Source organism: Hemibagrus wyckioides, linkage group LG15 (assembly GCF_019097595.1).
Source record: "Hemibagrus wyckioides isolate EC202008001 linkage group LG15, SWU_Hwy_1.0, whole genome shotgun sequence".
NCBI lineage: Eukaryota > Metazoa > Chordata > Actinopteri > Siluriformes > Bagridae > Hemibagrus > Hemibagrus wyckioides.
Genome location: NC_080724.1, coordinates 5,099,903 through 5,123,346, shown reverse-complemented (window position 1 = coordinate 5,123,346; position 23,444 = coordinate 5,099,903). Strand labels below are relative to the sequence as shown.

Below are 23,444 nucleotides of genomic sequence, written 5' to 3'. Positions count from 1 at the left end.
CCCTTCTCTTCGGAGCGTGTCTTGCCTTGTACCCCACTGTCTAAGGACGTAAGAAAGGCACGCGACCGATGTGAAAACAGGGTTTTTAATTTTTTTTTGCATGATTAAAGGCAATAATAAAGCTCATTATCCGGACTGTGAGTAGTCAGGGAGTGAACGCTATTGGCAAGTTCATTTCGAAGAGCTAGAAGAAAGAAAACGGCCTCGTCTTTCCTTCAAGTGCAAAGTGCAAGTAGTGCTGTTTTACTGAACAGAGAGAGAGAGAGAGAGAGAGAGAGCGCGAGAGCCGTGCTGCTAAACCGACCTGGAAGTTTCTACATGGTAGATCATATAGTCTGTGATCTGCGTCTCTTCTGCTAGGTTTGTCCTTTATACAGAAAATTGTCCACCAATGTCAACGTGCTTGGAATAAGGTAGCTCGAATTAGCTACAGGATCTGTTCTGATAACGAGGCTGGCTCTTCTGTAGCTAGAAGTCGTTAGCTTGACTCTTGCTAGCAGATTCTATTGGCTTATCCAAGACTTATAGATCTGCCTCCTGTGTGTGTAAAAGTGTCTGCATGCGGAAGTTATTGTCACAGGGCACGTTTAGCCAAGGGAACTGAAGGAAGTTCACCAGCTGCTTCTGTTTTTACGCTTCACTCCACCTTAAGAGTCAGTGAAAAAAAAGGACGTGTTGTTTGTTTTCTACTGGTAGGTTTGGGTTCCTATCAGCCACGATGCTACCTGATAAAGTTCCCGAGGAAGAGACGCTGCACGCCCCCGAGGAGCTGAGGAAGCACGCCCATGTCTCCAGCTTCGAGACATACACTGAGCTCTACAACAAATCCGTCGACTCTCCAGAGGGTATTATGAGAAGTGTTGTTGTTGTATTCATTTATATGTAATGATTTAACTTTCTAGTTTAAGAAGTTGTGCATGTGATACAACATTGCACTGGTTAAGCAACAAATTTGCCCAACCTGTGTGTGTGTGTGTGTGTGTGTGTGAACTGACACCAGTGGACTATTGACCCATTCAGTGTGCCTACCTGCCTCATTTTTCCTCCCATGATGTACAAAAAAATGTAAAAAGTCGAGCAAAAAAAGCGTAACCTTCAGTGCACACCCTGTCTGATGTGTGTTGTCCTGTCTGTGGCACACGAGAGATCGATCTTCTGAATCTTGTCATCATCCATCCATTGTCTATACCCGTTTTATTCCTAATTAGGGTCACAGGGGTCATTGGTACACCCTGGACAGGTCGCTAGTCCATTGCAGGGCCACTTATAGACAGACAACCACACACACACACTCCTATGGGCAATTTAGAATTACCAGTCAACTTAATGTACATGTTTTTGGACTGTGGGAGGAAACCAGAGGAAACCCACGCAGGGGGAGAACATGCAAACTCCACACAGAAAGGCCCCTGCCTGTACGAACCCGGGATTCGAACCCAGGACCTTCTCACTATGCCACTGTGCTGCCCTCTTGTCATCACTTGTTTTGTAAAACTGGCTTCTCTCTATGTTTAGAGTTCTGGGGAGATGTTGCCAAAGATTTTTTCTGGAAGACCAAACATACTGGCAAGTTCCTGGACTACAACTTTGACGTGACTCAGGGGGAAATTTACATCAAGTGCATGGAAGGAGCCACCACAAACATCTGCTACAACGTCCTGGACCGCAATATCCATGAGAGGAAGCTGGGAGACAAAGTGGCTTTTTACTGGTGAGTCTCTGTGTGTGTGTGTTGGTTTTTTTTTTTTTCCAATCACATATTGTACAGCCACTCAGTCCACCCATCTTATTTATTTATTTACTTAAGAAACACTTCTTATTTAATTCAGAAAGTCAAGGTTTAAATATTAATCTGTAGATACACCGATCAGGCACAACATTATGAGCACTGAGAGGTGAAGTGAATAACACTGATGATCTCCTCATCATGGCACCTGTTAGTGGGTGGGATATATTAGGCAGCAAGCGAACATTTTGTTTAACACATCACAAGTTGATGTGTTAGAAGCAGGAAAAATAAGCAAGAGTAAGGATTTGAGAGAGTTTAACGAAGGGCCAGATTATGATGGCTAGACGACTGGATCAGAGCATCTCCAAAACTGCAGCTCTTGTGGGGGGTTCCCGGTCTGCAGTGGTCAGTATCTATCAAAAGTGGTCCAAAGACGGAACAGTGGTGAACCGGCGACAGGGTCATGGACAGCCAAGGCTCATTGATGCACGTGGGGAGAGAAGGCTGGCCCGTGTGATCCGAACCAACAGACTGTTACAGATAGCTACTGTTGCTGAAATTGCTGACGAAGGTAATGCTGGTTCTGATAGAGAGGTGTCAGAATACACTGCATGATGGGTCAGGGCTGTTTTGGCAGCAAAAGATGGATCAATGCAATATTAGACAGGTGGTCATAATGTTATGCCTGATTTGGCGTACGTCATTGCAATAGACACAATAATAAAGCAGTTTAAAATGGCAAAGAATATGGTACAGGAGGATATAAATAATGTGGAATATGAAGCGAAAATAATATGATTTGAAGTCAAACAAGTTTTTTTTTATTTACCCACACTCAGGAACATGAATAGGAGGTTTTTCTGGATTTACAGGATTTTCATGAATACCAACATTACTTGTATAAATGTTTATACAAACCATTTGTGGATAATTCCTTTCATTTCAATCCTTCCTGTTTGCACACACATGCCACTTTACATTTATATATATTTATATTAATCCTGTTTACATGTGTCGCTTTAATATCTGCAATCACTGTATACATTGTTCATTGCACAAAGTCGGCCTGTATGTTGTTTGTCTGCACTGTCCTGTCTTGTCTTGTCTTGTCTTCCTGTGCACTTCTGTTGTATGTCTAGTTCTTAAAGACTGCACCTTAAGTATAGTTTAATTTTTTAGTTTAATTTTAATTTTTAAATTATAGTTTAATTTTTTTTATCTCTGTGTTTAGCTCTATGTTTGTCTGCGTCACTGTACTTTGTCTGTGTTATGTGTAGCACCTCTGGTCTAGGAGGAACGTTGGTTCACTTCACTGTGTACTGCATCTGCTATATATGGTTGAAGTGACAATAAAGCTACTTTGACTTGACTTTGACTTCATATCTACCTCAGTAAATGAGGCTCAATGTCAAAACTTTTAATACTACTAATAAATGTAATAATGACAAAACTACTACTAATAATAACAATAATAAAAATACATAAAAACACATGACCAGACTGGCATGCAAGAGCAGACTCTAGTCTGTTTTCAAGCAGGATAGTTTGTATTTGGTGATCTCTGTACATGTGGGTGGAAACTGAATCTCGGAGAAATAAAACTGTTCTTCGCTGTATGTGTCTGTCCTTCCCAAACTTGCCAAGTTCTTAGAAGAACGTGCAAACAAACAGTTAATGTTTAATGTTTTTGCAGCCCCATGCTTTTTTTCCTCTTAATGTAGTGCTATTAATATATAACAATTGGCTACCGAGTATTGTAGGGAGAAGGTTTAGTAATGTCAAAATTTTAGTTTGGTGTATTAATGTTTGTATTATTATCTGTGGATTATTATTTATACATCTGTCTTTTCCTTAGGGAGGGCAATGAGCCAGGAGTCGATAAGATTGTGACTTACAAAGAACTACTACAGCAAGTGTGCAAGTTTGCCAATGTTCTTAAGTCCCAAGGTATGTTAAATGAGAACCAGCTGACTTTTTAGAAGTTGGTAGAAGTCAGGAAAATCAAATGCTATGCTCTGTCCTAAAGGAGTGAAGAAGGGGGATCGCGTCTCCATCTACATGCCGATGGTAGTCGAACTGGTGGTGGCCATGTTGGCTTGTGCCCGGATCGGAGCCGTGCATTCGATTGTGGTATGTTAATCCTGTAGCTTGTTTATTTAGTGATCAGATTATTGCATTTGTTATTACCATACAAACGTTTTTATCACAATAATTTCTGGGGATTCTAGATTTATTAAAACATGCGTTCATGATAGGGGTGTCACCAGATACAAATCTGTTATTTTTAATTGAACAGATAATGTGTATAATTGTCAGATGGTAGCGTGTTCGCTTATTGTTTTGATGTGATAATTTTTGCTTTAACATAGCTCATTAAAAAACAGGTCACATAAGCTTGAGGTCGGGTCAATATTTGCGATCCTCAGAAACCACACGAGACCTTTACCAAACCTGAGCCCATAATAAAACTGTTTATGTACAAACAAATGGAACTTTGGTTCCGTGCCTTCCGTGCACTGTGCATAGCTGGGTTCTTTTGTTGATGTTCATGTTTTTTTAGCGTTCGTAGATTATTGTTCTACATCATTATTAAAAGTAAATCTTATATAAGATGAAAAAGCTTCTACAGGCAATATAATGAAGTGCCACTTTAAGGATGCCATTTTTAACTCACTGAAGCACTGCAACCCAGTTTTAATGTCTCAGGCTTCAGTAATGTATAGATATAAGTAGGGTTTAAAAATATATGAAGAAAATAAAATAATCCGTGGATACAGTTTCTTGATTTCGGAAAGATATCATTGCTTAGAAACATTACATTAGATAAGATATAGAAAGTTCCACAGGGCTTGTGGTGTTGATTAAAGTTGGATAATATTTGTTTTAATTTATCTATACAACTGACTTTTTTTTTTTTTCCAGCAGCCCTGTTTTTTTCAAGCTTTTCAGGGCAGGATTAGAAAACAAAAAACATTCCAGTATCAACTACACCCACTTTTCGTTTTAATCAGAATTCACACATGAACAGATAAAAAAAACCCAGATACGAATATTTTGAGGATCCCCACCTAGGACCCCACCTAGTACTTGCATCTGTTGCATGTTTCATTCTTTTCCCTGTTTTGAGAGACCTTTGGGCATGCACATATATCTAGTAACTTTATAAATAGGATGTGTTTTTAATTTATTTTTAAAAATGTGTCATGCTCCAGTTTGCAGGCTTTTCAGCCGAATCTCTCTGTGAAAGAATTCTGGACTCTCAGTGTTGTATGCTGATTACGGCCGGTAAGAGCGATGTCATTTTTAACTTTATCCTGTTGAATTTACTGACACAGCAATGCACTTTAACCAGTGATAGTTAGTTATGTATTAGAAATGAAATTGAATTAATTTTTAAAGTTACCACTAAATCCTGGCAGCATGCCTGTATTTTGGCTTCTTTTTTTTTTAAATAAAGCTGCATGGGATATTATTGGCTAACATTTCTGCAGTAGAAAAGATAATTTTATGTCGTTTTTAGTTCTGTAGTTTTAACTACCGCTGTGAATAAGGATTCTTTGGATTTTGGAAAGGAGTCAAGTTAGTCCACTTATTCAAATAGTCGTGTGGACTTTTATTGTCATTCCTCTATGCAGCTTGTATAATATGCTGTTTCTCCCAGTCCATGTAACAGTACGCAAGAATTAAGAATGTGCATAAGTGTGAGAGGAGTGCAGGACAAGGACCACACGGTACAGGACAATAAGCACACAGAACTTCTGTAAACTATAAACTGTAGCAGCAAGAAGTATTGCTGCAATATTGGCAGCACAAAATTAGTTCCTTAATAAAACACGTCTGATGCAACTTTGTAAATTACAGTGTGCAGTGATGTTCAAGTCATACTGAGTTAGTCAGTTGTTTGACTAGAACCGATGAGCATCAAGAGGCAGCACGATGTTGAGTAATCTGACTGCCTCAGGATACAAACCTGTAGTGGTGGCACTGTACAAAGGTCAAGTCTTTAAAACTTAACTTGTATTTTCTCATTCTTCTTCTTCTTCTTCTTCTTTCGGCTCTTCCCTTCAGGGGTCGCCACAGGGAATCATCTCTCTCCACCTATCCCTATCTTCTGCATCCTCAACACTTGCACCCACTAGCTTCATATCCTCATTTATTACATCCATATACCTCCTCTTTGGCCTTCCTCTTTGCCTCCTGCCTGGCAGCTCCATGTCCAACATTCTCCTACCAATATACTCACTCTCCCTCCTCTGGACTTGTCCAAACCATCTTAATCTGGCCTCCCTAAATTTGTCCCCCAAACGTCCAACATGAGCCGTCCCTCTGATGTACTCGTTCCTAATTCTGTCCAACCGTGTCCCTCCCAAAGAGAACCTCGACATCTTCAGCTCTGCTACCTCCAGCTCTGACTCCTGTCTCTTCCTCAGTGATCTGATTTTACTCTGTGATGTGATTATTAAGTGAAGCTCTTGACCAGCGTGATCCAAACGTTTTTATACATTGTGCTGTTCCCTCAAGAATTGATGATTAGATAATTGCGAGAATATACACAAGGCATTCCTAATAAAGTGAATGAATTTTAATTTTAGAACGTTTAAACCGTTAATTATGGTTCTTGTTATTATTGTATATAGAACACATAATTCACTAGTTTCCAATGACTAAATATTAGATTGCATTAAGTTATTCCGAGTAAGTACTAGCACCCAAATGAAATTTAGGTTGTTGTCTTATTTTGTTCTCTTTCTGTGTTGCTCTCTCAGATGGCTTTTACAGAGGTGATAAGCTCATAAATCTGAAGGTTATTGGCGATGAAGCTCTACAGAAATGTCGAGACAAGTAAGCTAGACCAAATTTGTAAGGGTTAAATCTTTAGCTCACTGTCTGAAAGTTGTGTTTGTTAAATACACTCTGTCTGTGTACGTGTGTGTGTGTGTGTGTGTCAGGTCTTTTCCTGTAGAGCGGTGCATTGTCTTGAAACACTTATCAAAGGATGAACCGGAGACCTCTTCACCAGGCTCCATGTCACCTCCAGCAAAACGAGCTTGCCCTGACCTGCAGGTGACTAGACATTTTGTTCATTGACCACTTTGTGTATTCATGTGGTTTTGATTTGAGTTCATAACAGAAATATGGCAGCACCTGAGGTCTGCTGATCTATACACGGTGTCCATTTGATATGGATTATTATGAGTTAATATTATAGCGTATGTGACTGGCTCAAATAAATTGAGAACTTGTTTGAGAGCACAACTTTTAGCCATTTTATTTGTTTGTTACAGCGTGTTATAGTCTAGAAAGAAGAAAAGAAGATTATCTGCCAATAGAGTAAAGAATTTTAAGAATTTGTTTTGATTTGCAATGTGCAATCTGCCTTACATAGTGTTAAGCAGTTTAGAATGGACTGCAGCAAAAATAGTTTTTGAGGTTATTTTATACACCGATCAGCCATAACATTATGACCACTGAACGTTGAAGTGAATAACACTGATTATCTCCTCATCATGGCACCTATTAGTGGGTGGGATATATTAGGCATCAAGTGAATATTTTGTCCTCAAAGTTGATGTGTTAGAAGCCGGAAAATTGGATGTAAGGATTGGAACGAGTTTGACGAAGGGCAAAATTATGATGGCTAGACCACCGGATCAGTGCATCTCCAAAACTGCAGCTCTTGTGGGGTGTTTTCCCGGTCTGCAGTGGTCAGTATCTATGAAAAGTGGTCCAAGGACAGTGTTGATCCGGCGTCATGGGCGGCCAAGGCTCACTGATGCACGTGGGGAGCGGAGGCTGGCCCGTGTGATCCGATCCAACAGACGAGCTACTGTTGCTCGAATTGCTGAAGAAGTTAATGCTGGTTCTGATAGAAAAGTGTCAGAATACACAGTGCATGATGGGTCAGGGCTGTTTTAGCAGCAAAAGGGGGACCAACACAATATGAGGCAGGTGGTCATAATGTTATGCCTGATCGGTGTATGTCCAGCCGAGTTCAGTTCATCCCCAGTTGTTGTAATCTACTTTATATATTAACATGCATTTCATTTTTTCTCTTAATTTTAAATTAAGCTATAGGTTTACCTGCATATTTTTTCATTGATCAAAATTTGAACATATAGGGAAAATTAACAGTTATTGCTGTTGGGACGGACAGCATAATCTCTTTGATTATTTCATTCTTTTACTGCTTCTAATACTTTGGTAATTATGTCATTGTATTTTCTTGCAGTATGGAGCTAAATGTCTTCACGTACCGTGAAGTGTTGCCATATTTATCCAAATTCTCACTTTCACTTCATTCCCTACCCTTTTAGCAGAAGAATCAGAAAGAAAAAGTAAGGAAGGTTCGTCCGATCCCCAAGGTATTTCAAGCCCTCCCTCTGTTTAACTATCCTTTTCTCCCCAACACTTTCTTTAACATTTGGTTGTTCCGATTCCCTGGAGACCATAATGGGAATCGTTCCTTGGAAAGGTTCAAGGCCTGCATTAGTATTGAAACGCTAACATTGTGTGTCTTTGTAAATGCATCTGCTCATGCACATGTACACACTTTTCAGACTTGGTACACCTTTGCTGCTTCAAACAGAAAGCTGTGAAAAATACTGTTTCTCTTGACAAACTTAGCTTGCATGAGTTTTCATTTTTGGGGAATACCAATTCTGAAACCTGACAGTAACTTGGTCTGGGGGGAAAAACCCCAGATAGCCTGTGTCCCAGATATTAGACTTTGTTTGTTTTGTGTTCTTACAAGAATGGCAATACTGTGGATCCCAAACATGTGACCTTGATAATATTTCTTCCAACAAAACTTTGTTAGTCATTATTTTTGCATGTATATACTCACAGGACATTATTTGCTGGATCCCTCAGCCACAGAGACTGTGGTGAATTGCTGGTTTTCAGATTTAACACATAAAGCATGGTCTAGTAGAATAAAATGCTTTATGTAGCATGTATGATTGCTGTGTCTCTCCATGTGCTTTCAAGCTTCGTTGATTTATGTACTTTTATCTCACTAGCAGCTAATTAGCTGGCGGACTTTTGCAAAGTCTCATTCTAGCGACTCGTCTTTGCATCAGTGGAGTGTAAAGTTTTACATGCTCTTTAAATACAGGGTCAGGAATATGAAAGAGGTTTGAGGCAGTTATAAAAATGATCAGTAGATATATGGTTTATTGTGGAATATGTCTATACCATGCAAAATATATGTACTGATACTTTTGTGGGGGGTTTTCCCGACTGTTCATAACTGATCATATCTTTTTGACCATTTTTCTTATTTAAGAAAAGTGCAAATGTCAGACCTAAAACTAAATGTCATTTTGCATTTAAAATTTTATTTTTGTCTTAAGGGTATGCAAGGTTTTGCACTCTGTTTATATGCAGCATAACATCTGTAATGAAAGGAGATGGCTATTTGGAGCAGAGTGACTAAGGCCGACACTAATGGCACTATCACTTTATGAAATTATATTTAAACAATACTTGTCTCAAAACTGTTTAAGTGTAAGGGGAAATGTGTCTGGAACCACAGTATTCAGCACTGTTCATTCACATCCCATGGGTTTGTGAATGGCAAAATCTTGCAACTTTTTTTTCCTTGCCTACTGTCACATGGAAGCTTTTTGAAGCTAGATCACTATTTATTTTCATTTCAATACTCTCGTTTCCTTACAATGAAATGTAGTTCTGTGTTTCCTGCTCTCAACCACGATCATGCATGCTGGAATTGACCCAACCGACTTGCTTCTGCTCATGGTTCTGTAGCCCTATTAAGATTCAATAGTGTGCATCACTATGTTTATTTGGACTTTTTACTGATATATTCCAGATTGCATGTCGCTGAGTAGAGATGTGTGCGGGCCCTTGAGCACCTTGGACATTTTGGGTTGAATCTTTTTAAAACCGTTTTCAGAGAATTTCAGGGAAGGAAAGAAAGAAAAAATCATGACCTGCTTCTCTGTTTCATGGACTTTGGTTGGTACAGGTACCCTGGAACCCAGAGGTGGATGTATGCTGGCACTCTCTGATGGATGGTGCATCGGATGAGTGTGAGCCAGTGTGGTGTGAATCCGAGGACCCCCTCTTCATCCTTTACACCAGCGGTTCCACTGGCAAACCAAAGGTATTGTGTCTCTAAACCTACTGCTGTCCTAAATGCTCTGATGGGGGGATTCTTCAGAAAGTTTTCCTTGTGACTGTGGTATCTGGATTGCTCCTGGGTCTGTATATTTATTTATATATACATATGCGCATGAATTTTTCTATAAAGCTGAATTGTGTCATTGTCTATAGTTAAAAGTGCTGTACATCAAATGAAACTGAATTGAAGTGAAGCTATTATAAAGCTGTTGCTGTGATAAAAATCTGTGCCCTGGTAATTTACACTAAAGAATGCTGCTAAATCTATGCACTTCACTTGTCTGAAGCTGCTAGATAAATGATTTCACAATTCCACACTTTGTGGTTGCAGTAATGTATTTCAGCATGGACTCTGCAGTGTGAGGGTTAATGAACTAGTCACCTAACCTTAGTTAGCTAACTGAAATCCAGATTCTGGTTAAAAGGGAAATAATTGATTCACTGTAATCTCACAGGACATTGCTACTGCCAGATTTATGGGATGAATGCAAGCTGGTGGATGAATTACATGTTCAGAATTGCAGTGGAACTAAGTTTGAAGTACACAAAATACACTGAAACACACCAATTATTGGTTATTTCTGCTTGTCGATCAAAGTCTCTTTAGATTAAACAGCTTCAGAACTGGGCAAGTTCTTTCCATAGATAGGAAGCTGGGGCAAGATCAAATGTGATGTATTTGAGATGATGTATGATGTCATGGCAAGGCTGTTTCTAAACATATCATAAGCTGTAATAAACAGTCAGCTAATAACAGTGTTCTCGATACACAGTGGTTAGTACCTACCAAAAGTGGTCCATGCGTGGACAACTAGTGAACTCGCGACATGGATGCCCAAGGCTCACTGATGCGCATGGGGAATGAGGGACAGGCATCTTGTCCAATCCAGTCCAATCCAAAAAGCGATTGCTGTCTATGATTGAAAGGAGTCAGAACAAACAAACATGGGGCTGCATAGCAACCGGTCAGAGTGCCGATGCTAACCCCAGTCCACTGCCAAAAGCACCTACAGTAGGCATGTGCACATCAGAACAAGACCATAGAATGTCGGAAGAAAATGGCCTGGTATGATTAATTACATTTTACATCATGTGGATGTCTGTGTGTGTGTGCATCACTTACCTGGGGAAGAAATGGCACCAGGATGCACCATGGGAAGAAAACAAGCCAGCTGAGGCAGTGTGACGCTCTGTGTGATGTTCTGCTGGGAAATCTTGGGTCCTTGTGTTCATGTGGGTGTTGCTTTGACACGCACCACTTACCTAAACATTATTACTGTACGGACCAAATTCACCCGTTCATGGCAACAGTATTCTCGGTATTCTAAAGGTTCTGGTAATGTCTAGAAATAAAAATAATAAGCATATTTGTAATGCTAACACAAAAGATTCTAGAGCAGAACAAATAAAGAAGTGGAAAGAGTGTCATTACCCAATTTGCAATGTGGGGAAATTACTTCACCCGTTTGAACAGTTGTTCTGTTTTTTTTTTTTGTTTTGTTTTTTTAAAGCAGATTCACCCAAGTCCTGAACAATGTTCTACTGTTTTTTTTTTTCCAGGGTGTGTTGCACACTGTCAGTGGTTACATGCTATATACTGCCTTAACATTCAAGATGGTGTTTGACTACCACCCTGATGACATTTACTGGTGTACAGCAGATATTGGCTGGATTACAGGTCATTCCTACATCACCTATGGTCCACTGGCTAATGGGGCCACCAGCGTTCTGGTGAGGGAACAGTCTAAACACTGTATATTTCTGAAAAAATTCAGAATATCTGGTGCAGTAGGTTCTTAATACTGTCATACTGTCATCCGTGCTGACAGTTTGAAGGCCTGCCCACCTATCCTGATGTTAGCAGAATATGGGAGATAGTGGATAAATACAACATCTCCAAGTTTTACACAGCACCCACAGCCATCAGACTCCTCATGAAGTACGGCAGCGAGCCAGTCCACAAGTAAGTCCTTTGTTCCAGCTGCTTTGTTGTTTTCACACCTCAGATACTGTCATAATACTGAGAATATTTGTTATATAAATGTTTTCTCAGTCAAGGTGCAATGTTTAGCCACACGGTCACATCATGTATTAAATGAGCATTTAAGGTAGTTTGGAAATTTCAAGATGTGCATCAGCATTCTGTAAATTGAGCATCTGGTTATTATCCTGTTTAAAACAGAGTTTTATAGAATCTGGCTGAAGATATTGTCAGATGGGAATTTTATATTAAAAGGACCAAAGAAGCCAAATATTTCCTTTTGATGACTGAGGTAAAGTGTGTGTGTGTGTGTTCTCAGGTATACGCGGAGCTCTCTGAAGATCTTGGGTACAGTGGGGGAACCTATAAACCCAGAGGCCTGGCAATGGTATTACAATGTAGTTGGGGAGAAGCGATGCCCTATTGTGGACACCTTCTGGCAGACTGAGACAGTAAGCAGCTAATTTTTTAGTTTCCATGACTAGACTTGAGTATCAGTAGGCAATTAAAGAATTGAAATAGATTTAGTCTGATCATAATTACTTTTGATTCCATCAGAGGTTTGCACTGGGCCTGGGGTCCCATACACGGCACACAACAAAAATTTGTGTCAGCCGGTAGTTTTTACCCTCATGTGGGAGGTCAGATATGAAGCTCATTGGACAGAGCAATTCACTGTAGATTAACCTGTAAGCATACTGCAGTAGATGTTGAGTGGTGCTCAAATCAAATCAAATATATCCGACAAGCTCCTTTCAGTGAATTTGTTTAAACTGAGGTGTTTTCATCCATTACTATGCTTGGGCTATGCTTAAAGTAAGTAGTTTTGGAGCATGAGCTCATCTACACACAATGGACATTACTGGATGCAGCAAAGGGAAATTTTATTATTTGCATTTCAGGTATACGACCTGTTTCATCAGTCATTTCAATTACTTTGGATGAAGTAATTTTTCGAATGCTTTCTTACCCTTCCTACTCAAGTAAATATTAGTATCAGAACTTTTTGCTTGAAAATCTTCACTTATATACTTTGTTGTGTAATTTGTTGAGAACAAATCTGTAGATACTCCAACCAGCCCTGACAGTAACAAATGTAAGGTATAATGAAAATACATACATTTAAATCCTAGATTTTGTTTTCATTAATACATGATTTTAATTTATCTTCGCTATAACAAATGAGGCAAATAATTTCATTAAGATTTAAGTTATTATATACGGAGATTAATAATTTGCATTATTACAAAAATAACTGTAAGTGTAACTTTACAAACAAATGCAGTAGCTGTTGAATTTATTTATTTTTAAAATAAATAGATTAAAATGTCGATTTTAGGGTAAAAAAAAATAGAATTATATAGCATTAATATGTAGCATCTATCTAGGAAAGAAACTAAAGTTAACATTTTTCTGTACAACTATATTTTAAGACACCATTAACTACTAAATTATTAAAGAAGACAATGGTCAACCCATCAATTATGTTTATCTCAGAATAGCAGCCCTACATTATTTTTGTTTGTTTGGATTACACTATATAGCCAAAAGTTTTGGGACACCCCAAATCATTTAATTCAGGAGTTGTGCTTGGCCCCTTAATTCCAGTGAAAGGAACTCTTAATGCTTCAGCTTCATACCAAGACACTTTGGACAATTTCATGCTCCCAACTTTGTGGGAACAGTTTGGGGATGACCCCTTCCTGTTCCAACATGACTGCACACCAGTGCACAAAGCAAGGTCCATAAAGACATGGATGAGAGAGTTTCGTGTGGAGGAACTTGACTGGCCTGCACAGAGTCCTGACCTCAACCCAATAGAACACCTTTAGGAAGAATTAGTGTGCCCTTTACAGCTGTAACAGCTTCAACTCTGCTGGGAAGGCTTTCCACAAGGTTTAGGAGTGTGTTTATGGGAATTTTTGACCATTCCTCTAGAAGTGCATTTGTGAGGTCAGGCACTGATGTTGGATGAGAAGGCCCATTAGAGTGTCCCAAAACTTTTGGTAATATAATGTATGTTGGTTTAAACCACTGTGAAACACTACCCAGATAAATATAGTGAGCTCATGTGTTAGATTCATTACAGACCGATGTCCTGGCTTAAATTTAAACCGGTCAGCAATACTGCCCCTTACAGCATGATGCTAGATTGAATTCAGTATTAACTTACTCTGTGTTTGTGCTTTTCAGGGAGGACACGTATTAACACCTCTTCCAGCTGCCACTCCTCTGAAACCAGGATCTGCAGTGAGTGTTTCTAGCTTCTGATCTTCAGTCATAGTTGTCTAAAACTAGTAGTATTGAAGCTTTAGAGATTTCCAACTTCTGTTGTATTTACAGTTTAGGATTTTATCAAAAATGTGTTTTATTGTGTCTGCAGACGTTTCCATTTTTTGGAGTCGTTCCTGCCATACTGAATGAGTCAGGAGAGGAACTTGAGGGACCAAATGAAGGTTACCTGGTAGGAGGCTTCTGTTTCCACTTTGAAGAATTTTAATGTTTTATAATGTTTGATGCTAAAATCTCTCAAAAATAATGAAATATAAAGCACGTCTTAATGGCATTTAGGTAAAATGTCACATCTGCTTATCTCAGCTGCTGTTACTGCTATCTGAAATCATCAGTAACTGTCTATCTTAGAAGGAAATGTTCACTCAGTAAACAGCCAACATGAATCATGTTCCTAACTTAATTTATTCATTGCACAATATTTTTTTTTCAGTCAGACTGATATGTAGTCCCCACTGAAAGTATTGTAAAGGTTTCCTGATCTATACCGCAAGATGTTTTAAACACCTTAGAACATAACAACTTTGCTCACCTATTTTCTGTTCTGCCACCAAAGTGTAAGAACAGATAGTGTTAAAGTAATTAATACTTCATATTTGGTTGCATGTTTGTTATTTGCAAGGGTGCATGCTCAGGTGGTCTGATAATAGACTTAGCCATTCTAAAACCTCTTTGTTGTGTTTGCATTGTGTTTGGGTCCTTGTTCCTTGATTAGTTTGGATGGATTTCTCTGTAAATTATACATCATTATCTAACTATTGATTTACATCATCAATAAATATGAATGAGCCTGTTCTAAAAGACACCAAGGATGCACAAGCCATGATACTAGCTCCATTGTACTTGACCAGTAAGCTTGTATGTTCTGGATCATGAGCAGATCATTTCCATTACTTTGGTAGAGGTAGAGCTCTGGTAATGATTCTGTTATCAATTGCTATTGTTTTCCTTGGCTGACTTGTTTGATGTATGCTAATAGACCAGTGGATCCTTTCTTAAATTATTGTATTGGCTATGCCTAGTGCTTGTGCAGTGGCTCTTAGTGATTTCTTTCCCTCTTTCCTCAGCCTCAGAATGGCTTGCTTTTATTGCACAGACAGCTATATGCTCTTCATGTTGGTTTATTCTTGTTAACAAGTACAGTATTCACAGGTCTCCATCCAAGAATAGACATTCAGTGCTTATTAAATGTTTGAACCAATCTAACAATTAATCTAACAGTACATCCATGAGCAACAAGAAACATCTGTCAGACACGTGTTTTAGATCCATTGAAAAATGGGTGTCTTTAAACAAAGGCTCCTATGTTCTAAGTTGTTTAACACAACTAGATGTAAATAGCAGGAAATCTTAAACTCAAATGTCTTCAGTGTAGAGCTTGCTATTCCAGTACTTTCAAAAGGGACTACAGATTTAAGGAAGCTAAATATAAAATTGTATGGTCAACAATGATGCAATTTTTATATGGTCATTATACTAAGTAAGCTTCAATAGATTTGGCAAAACAGGTTTGAAAGGTTAATGGAAATTTATCATTGAAAATTGATCAAGAAAATGATATAAACCACTGTTTTTAAAATGTTTTGTGGCACATCCAGATTCTCTTTTTGTTCAGCAGTTTAAATGTCTCAAGCTCCTAACACTTCTGCAGCCTGGGTATCCAGTTTGTGCCCTGTGGCTTTGGTTAACAACATCTACAAAAAAAATGCTGCTTGCAACCCATAATGCACATCATGTGTGGTTCACTAACTACAGTCGGGTCAGGATCTAATTGCTTCTTTATTCCAATTGAAGCACGATAGAACTAACTTGGAGCTGGACTCAGACCGCTTTATTTTGGTATGTACCCGGGTGTTGTTGCTGTCTTCTCACCTGCTGAAACATCCATCCATTTTCTATACCCGCTTTATTCCTAATTAGGGTCATGGGGATCTGCTGGAGTCTATCCGTGCACACATTGGGCGAAAGGCAGGGGTACACCCAGGCCAGTCCATCACACGCTCTCCATTTTCTATACCCACTTTATTCCTAATTAGGGTCACGGGGATCTGCTGGAGTCTATCCGTGCACACATTGGGCGAAAGGCAGGGGTACACCCTGGACAGGTCGCCAGTCCATCACACAGCCTCCTTTTTCTATACCCACTTTATTCCTAATTAGGGTCCTGCCGAAACAATCCACACCAAAAAAAAAGAAGAAATGCTTCAGGGTTCGTTTCAAACGGATTTAATGCTGCATATGTGAAATCACCTGTAAAGTACCAAAGCAGGAACACACTCACTCCATAGAAATAAACGGTGGCTTAGCTGAGCAGTTTTGTCACTCCTTGTCTGTGTTCATCCAAATAACTGTGTGGTATTATGGGAGACATCAAGAAAGGTCCAGTTCTAGATGAATGTAATAAATAGAATAAATTTGCTGACCTCTAATACATCTAATAATTGCTGTTTAGGTGGCCTGGTTCACTGGAGAATTTTTATGGATTATTTAAGCATTCCATGTCCTCGTGAGCCAGGACTCCTCATTACAAATTGCAGTAGCAATAGTATCAGTGTTTGTTATTAAATAAAGCAAAATGCTTATATCTGTGAATTCTTTTTTATTATTAATGTTGCTAAAAAGTATTTTTATAAGTTTTTTCAATAGATTAAAAAGTATTTTCAATTGATTAACATGTCTCGCAGTGTAATGCAAGGTCATATTATTATAGTCATGGGCATGTATATCTAGTATATCTGTGCCAAATGTATGTTGTTTTCTTTAGGTATTTAAGCAGCCCTGGCCTGGAACGATGAGGACTGTGTACAGGAACCACCAGAGATTTGAGACTACCTACTTTAAGAAATTTCCTGGCTATTATGTAACTGGAGATGGTAATATGAACATACTCACTTTCCCAGAACTGACTTTGTGGTTTATTGATTCTGTGTGGATCTGAACAGTTCACTGATTTGAATATTAGCTTTTCTTGTAATTGCAAGTGACATGCCATGCTGAGAATGTGTTTTAGGCCATGACGTATCACATGCTCTGGCCCATCACATCCAATAAGAAGTCTATAGGAATTAGCTGATGAAACAAACTCTTGTTTTTATGAAGAACTTCCCTCTTTTTTTGATTAAATGCTCATATGAACTTATTAAATATTCCACAACTATATTGTGACTTTTTCATGTCCATATTCTGTGTGTTCAGGTTGCCGCAGGGATAAGGACGGGTACTACTGGATCACAGGGAGAATTGATGACATGCTTAATGTTTCTGGTAAGAGAGTTATGAGCACATTTTCTTGGCCGTTATTATTTTATTTTATGTTATTGTATAATAATCGCATCAAAAATGATTAAACTTCTCTCAGGTCATTTATTGAGCACTGCAGAGGTGGAGTCTGCTTTGGTGGAGCACGAGGCCGTTGCTGAGGCAGCTGTTGTAGGAACACCGCACCCTGTTAAAGGGGAAAGCCTGTATTGCTTTGTCACACTCAATGATGGCATCAACTATACTGCCACCCTGGAGGCTGAACTCAAGAAACAAGGTGGGTGTGCGTCGGTTTGTGTGGTCTCAGTATACGCCTGTGTGTGTTCATAGATTACTATTCAATTCATGAATTATTGGAAATTATGAAAATAATAATTATGTAAAATTGCAAAACTGAAACAAAAGTGGACTTTTCTGAAAGACATACTTTTAAGTAACACCTTCTTGGCAAAACTCTGGTCTCAGTGTGATCCTTTCAAAATTATTTTAAAATGTATATTTGGTGAAGCTTCCCCTCAAGAGAATACCAGCTTGTCTTGATTTGGACGTCTATGACCAAGTCACAAGACACAACTCTAATCAGAGGCCAGTAGTAGTTGTTTAGTCTTCTACAACTTCACCCAGTGCTGTCCGTTATAAGGACTAAATCCTGAATCCTAAATCCTGAATTTTGTGAATGTTATACCTATGCAAGTATAAGAATAACTGCTGTGCTACATTTTCTGGGAACATGGAGATATAGGTCTAGGCTGAAAAGCACTTATTAACAAAAAAATACTGGTCTTAAATAGAATATCTGACTTTTTTCAATTTAAAATGTAATATTCAGTGTACATAAAGATACCAGCACCATAGAGACTATTAACATAAATCTAAAGGCAATTTTAAAGTATACTTCAATACTGGCCTCTCTGTGAGCAAATGAAAAGTGCTTTGGAATGACTTTTTGATGGGAATATTGCTTTTTCTGAACATTTGAAAGGCCCATAATACAGAGAATAAAACCGATGCAGCTTTGACCTTGATTGGTATTTCTGAGTGAGAAGTACCTCAGCTTTGACCAAAGCACGGCTTTCTTGGATCAATGAATTTAAAAGACAACATAAATGGAAGAAAACTTTTATACAGGAAATAACCATAACCATCATCCTACCAGCTATAGTTTGTGAAGTATGGATATCCGATATCTGTCTCATATCAATTTCTGTGTCTTCATATCAGTTTCTTAGCATGAACTTTTAAAGTCGCTTCAAAGACGCAGTCAGTTTTTGATATCTGTTTGATTTGACATGCTATGACCCTTTTTAATATTCTGAAATAACAGTGAGAGAGAAGATCGGTGCCATAGCTACGCCTGATTACATACAGAATGCACCGGGGCTTCCCAAAACCAGATCAGGTACGAGAAAAAAAAACCCTTTAGGCTACGTGTGTGTTAAATTCATATAATGTTCTGTTTATTTAGCTCTAACACAGTAAGTGGTGTTTTTTTTTCCCCTATAATGTCCACAGGTAAAATCATGCGGCGTGTACTAAGGAAGATAGCGTCCAACCAGCAGGATTTAGGAGACGTGTCCACGCTAGCAGACAGTTCCATTGTTGAGCAGCTGTTTGAGAACCGCTGCTGTACGGCTGTGTGAACATTAGGAGACTCTATTAAAACCACTTTACTTCAGGGCATCTGGATAAAATGAAATGTTTAGCAATCTTAGCAGAAGGTCACCAGAAGAAAAGACGTATAAAATATACTCCAATTTTGTAATCTCTAAGAACTGAGAAGTGTTTTTACTGGACCTGTTTGTATATTTGTTTAATAATAACCCTTTTTCCCTTGATTTTTTTTTTCCATTAAGTAAAATTTGTTCTTACATTGTATTTTTCAAATATTTTAAGCACATCCAGGAATTGAGTACTATTTATTTCATTTACTCGATCATAAGTAGTTTTATATGACAGAAATTTTCATGTGCCAAGGTTAAAAATCATGTACTCGATCCCAAACATTACTTTTTTTATTCTTTCTGGCACTTAAAAGCCAACGGTCTCTTTTTTTGTTGTTGTTGCAAGACTAATGTAGCAAACCCAGATTTCTGTTTGGTAGGATTTCAGTGTCGCAAATCTCAATCTGTACAAACATTTTATGTCTGCTTTAGGCTTTGATCATAAAGTCACCTAGATATCACATGAAAAGTGTATAAATATTTGCAGTCATCTATACATGTTCTACCATAAGTTTGTAATTGTCTTTAAAAGAGGTAGGACATGGTTCTCCTTAAACTGAACTGAGAAAATATTTAGTACCAAAATGCTGTGATCCAGTAAATAATCTTTAACTCATCCAGTAGTGATTATTTCTGGAACTGTGTTCTCTGCAGACCATCCAGATATTCCATATTTGCCTTTTCCTACTTGAGGAAGGTGCTGTGATCTCATGGAGCAACATGGATAAGATGCCAATTTGTAAATTTTACAGATTGTTAAAGTCTAGACAGTGAGCTTATGATGTGACTGATGCACTGTCTGACACCCAGGCATTTCCAGGATATACCTAACATTATTAGGTTTTTGAATGAAAGACAATTCTGAATGTTGTTTTGTATTTCATATCTTTATTCAGATTGGGATCGGTTATTGTGACTAGTTGTAGTGATCTTATTTCAGCAACTCCCAGGTAATGGTCTGATTTGTGTTCTCTTACCAGAATAAAACCTCTTTAATGTACTTTTATCTTGTAATTGTCTGTGTTGCCCTTTTTCTGTTTTCATCGATATATTTTAATCAACACATTTTCACATTTAATTAAATTGTGACACAAATATACACTGGTGTGAGTAAAATAAAGTAACAATTGATTAACTATTTTTTTTCCCTTGTTCCTTTTGTCTTTCTATACTTACATGTACTTGTATGTATATATTTGTAAGTAAAGTATTCTACTCCCACATTCAACCGCAACCGTTAGCACCTCCTAACACATTGTAGACTTTTCTAAGTGGATTGTTTGGGGAGGTGTTGAACACGTTGTATCACTGTATATGGATGACTTCCTGTTATAATGTCGAGTCTATAAATGAAATGGAGATTCGAATAAAGGGTAGACTTTTAGCTTTAATATGAGGTATTTAACTAAACTTGAAATCAACCATTTAGGACTTGCAGCCATTACTAAGCATTAGTTTTAATACTTGGATGCAGATCCTTTGCAGTCAGTGACTGAAGTCTGGACATCTACAAATGCTATTGCCTTTAGTTCTTCTTGTTTGTGGGTCTTTCTACCTTCAGTTTTGTCTTTAGTAAGTGAAATGTATGAACAGTTGAATCGAGGTTTGCTATAAGATGCCCATGCCATAACACTGCCTCCACTATGTTTCACAAATTATGTGGTATGCTTTGTATCATGAGCTTTTCTTTTACCTCTCCATGCTCCATTCTGGTACAAGCTAATCTTGGTTTCATCTGTCCAAAAAAAATGTAGTGATGAGCAAAGTTTGTGCTTTTCAGCACACTTCCAAAAACTCAACAACAGTAAATAGGTCTATCCCACATTTACAACTTCTCCCTGTCAGGTTCAAGTCTACACTCCATGGCATGTGCTGGTTATGGGAATTCCTGAAAGCACAAAGAGACAAACGACTAGACTAGTGGTAATAAGACGCAGGTGAGAATCATCAAGTATTACTTCTGGGTTTGACCGACCTCCTTCCACAGCTGATAATTGACCATGGCTTAGCTGCCACATGCCATCATCTGAATGGCTGAAATTCCTGATAGCAACTAATGTTCAGCACACTGGCATCCTTCATGAGCAAAACAGGGTAAAAAGGAGGCCTTTAGGTCATAATGTGAGTTTAGTCAGCAGGCTGGTGATGTCTGGCAAATTATGAAAAACCTCTGATAATAGCCAGCCAGCCCCAGAAACTACCTCACCACCTCTTGAGCCTCAGGCAGGCTGCCATCACTGCTGTCTCATCAATTTGGGGACACACCTGACCATTGCCCACATACCTTAAAATTTAAGTAGAGGTAAAATACATCTAATATATGTAAAAGTAAGTGGTGGTCTCCACAAGGGACTTGGATGAACCGGGATGCCATTTTTAGACTTGTCTCATTTCCCACCTCCTTCCACTCTGGAATCATCATTGCTAGATCCACAGGAAACAGTTTTGCAGTTTTGCTCTCATAACAGGCTTCACTCTTCCGGGAAGGCTTTGCACTAGATTTTGTGATCTGGCTATGGGGATTTCAGCCACAATAGAGGAAGGTGTGAAGCTGTCGTTATAATACATCCTAAAAGTTTTCAGTACTGTTGAGATCTGGGTTCTATGGGGCCTGCTTTTAAAGTAAAGTATGTTCATAGATCTTTGTGCAGAGGAGAATTATAATACTGGAACAGATTTGGGCCCCTTAGTTCCAGTAAAAGGAAATCTTACCAGTTTAACATACCAGTTGTGTGCTTTCAATTTTGTGGCAACAGTTTGGGGATGGCTTGCATATCATTGTAAGGATCAGATGTCCACATACCTTTGACCATAAAGGGTACGTGTAGGTACTTACAATAAATACTACATCAATGCTGACTGTAGTAAAGTAATTCTTAAATATTAGTAAGGAGGAATTTAAATTTCTTTAATTCAGCCACAACAGATGACTAAAATAATGTTTACTAAAATAAAACGTATCCAGATAATTTAGATAGGAGCTTTGGCTCCTTTTTTTGTGGAGAAAAGCATTAGAAACACAGATTACAAAACACAGTTAACGTTACAACACTTACATTTTAAGCACCAGTCAGCTCCCACATGTTTCCACACACTTTTATCCTCTGCAGTTTGTTAAATTACAAAATGTAGTGGTTCGTGGTTAAGGTATTGGATCACTGATCCGGAAGCTTGTCAGTTTGAATCCCAGGTCCACCAAGATGCCAATGCTGGGCCCCTGAGCAAGGCCCTTAACCCTCAATTGCTCAGCTGTATAAAATGAATTAAATTGTAAGTTGCTCTGGATAAGAGCATCTGCTAAATGTTAAAATGGCTTTAAAGAACCTGCACAAGTGCTGTTTCATTCTAAGCATTCTATATTTTTTCACACTATATTCCTGCTCCAAACTGGGGGGGACACAAAAAAAAACAGTAGCTTTGCATATGTGGCTTTTAATCACAGTCTATGAATATGGCCAAAAAATTCGTGCGAAGAGGGTGTTAGAAATGATTTTTAAGTTTTGGAAGATTACAAGAAAAGAAGATGGCATACATGCATGAAGTCCATTAAAAGTACAATGGTACACACACACAAATGTTGTTCCTCTTGCTGTCCCACACTGGGATGATTTTTTGTTCAATGGGGCTCATTTATCATTTCTATAAAATACTACATTTCAATTTGTCTCTCAGATTTGTTCAGTTCGAAGCAATAAACGTCAACAGTGAGGAAAAACTTATTTATTGTTGGAGCCACTTCTATGGCCATATAATTATTGGCCTCTGAGTGGCAGCAGATTCAAGGTGATAAAAATCCAAGGTGCGTATAGTCAGGCAGGTTACTGGGAATGGTGAGAGGCATGAAGATTTGTGTCGTGGACCTCCCTATGAACATGTTTTTTAAAGGGGGTGGGGGGTAAAACAAAGTGTACTAGAACAAAAAGCATTTGGATTTATACCATGAATGAATAAATTGCTTACTCTAGTTAGCAGTTACCTCTGGCTTTGTTAGGAAGTCTTAGATTTGGAACATTTACAATGCATCCAGAAAGAATTCAGTGCTTCAATTTTTCCACATTTTGTTGTGTTACAGCCTTATTCCAAAATGGATTAAATTCATTATTTCTCTCAAAATTCTACAAACAATACCCTATAATGACAATGTGAAAGAAGTTTGTTTGAAATCTTTGCAAATTTATTAAAAATAAATCACATGTACATAAGTATTCAAAGTCTTTGCTCAATATTTTGTTGAAGCACCTTTGGCAGCAATTACAACCTCAAGTCTGTTTGAATATGATGCTACAAGCTTGACACATCTATTTTGAGGGCACTTTCTCCC

At 38.4% G+C, this 23,444-nt stretch overlaps 1 protein-coding gene across 2 annotated transcripts; it reads left to right on the top strand.

Moving 5' to 3' along the window:
• Window positions 1–13: 13 nt before the first annotated feature.
• On the top strand, window positions 14–20,137 carry acss2 (acyl-CoA synthetase short chain family member 2). 2 transcript variants are annotated; one of them, XM_058409898.1, is made up of 20 exons: window positions 14–360; window positions 697–845; window positions 1,516–1,711; window positions 3,585–3,676; window positions 3,756–3,859; window positions 4,942–5,014; window positions 6,496–6,571; window positions 6,679–6,793; window positions 8,044–8,091; window positions 9,717–9,854; window positions 11,432–11,602; window positions 11,701–11,834; window positions 12,172–12,304; window positions 14,046–14,102; window positions 14,236–14,316; window positions 16,909–17,017; window positions 17,340–17,408; window positions 17,503–17,679; window positions 18,727–18,801; window positions 18,915–20,137. In XM_058409898.1, exons 2-20 carry the CDS (start codon window positions 719–721, stop codon window positions 19,040–19,042), a joined length of 2,103 nt encoding a protein of 700 aa, XP_058265881.1. In that variant the 5' UTR covers window positions 14–360; window positions 697–718; the 3' UTR covers window positions 19,043–20,137. The 2 variants fall into 2 exon arrangements, with proteins under 2 accessions (XP_058265881.1, XP_058265882.1); XM_058409899.1 differs by lacking the exon at window positions 8,044–8,091.
• Window positions 20,138–23,444: the final 3,307 nt, after the last annotated feature.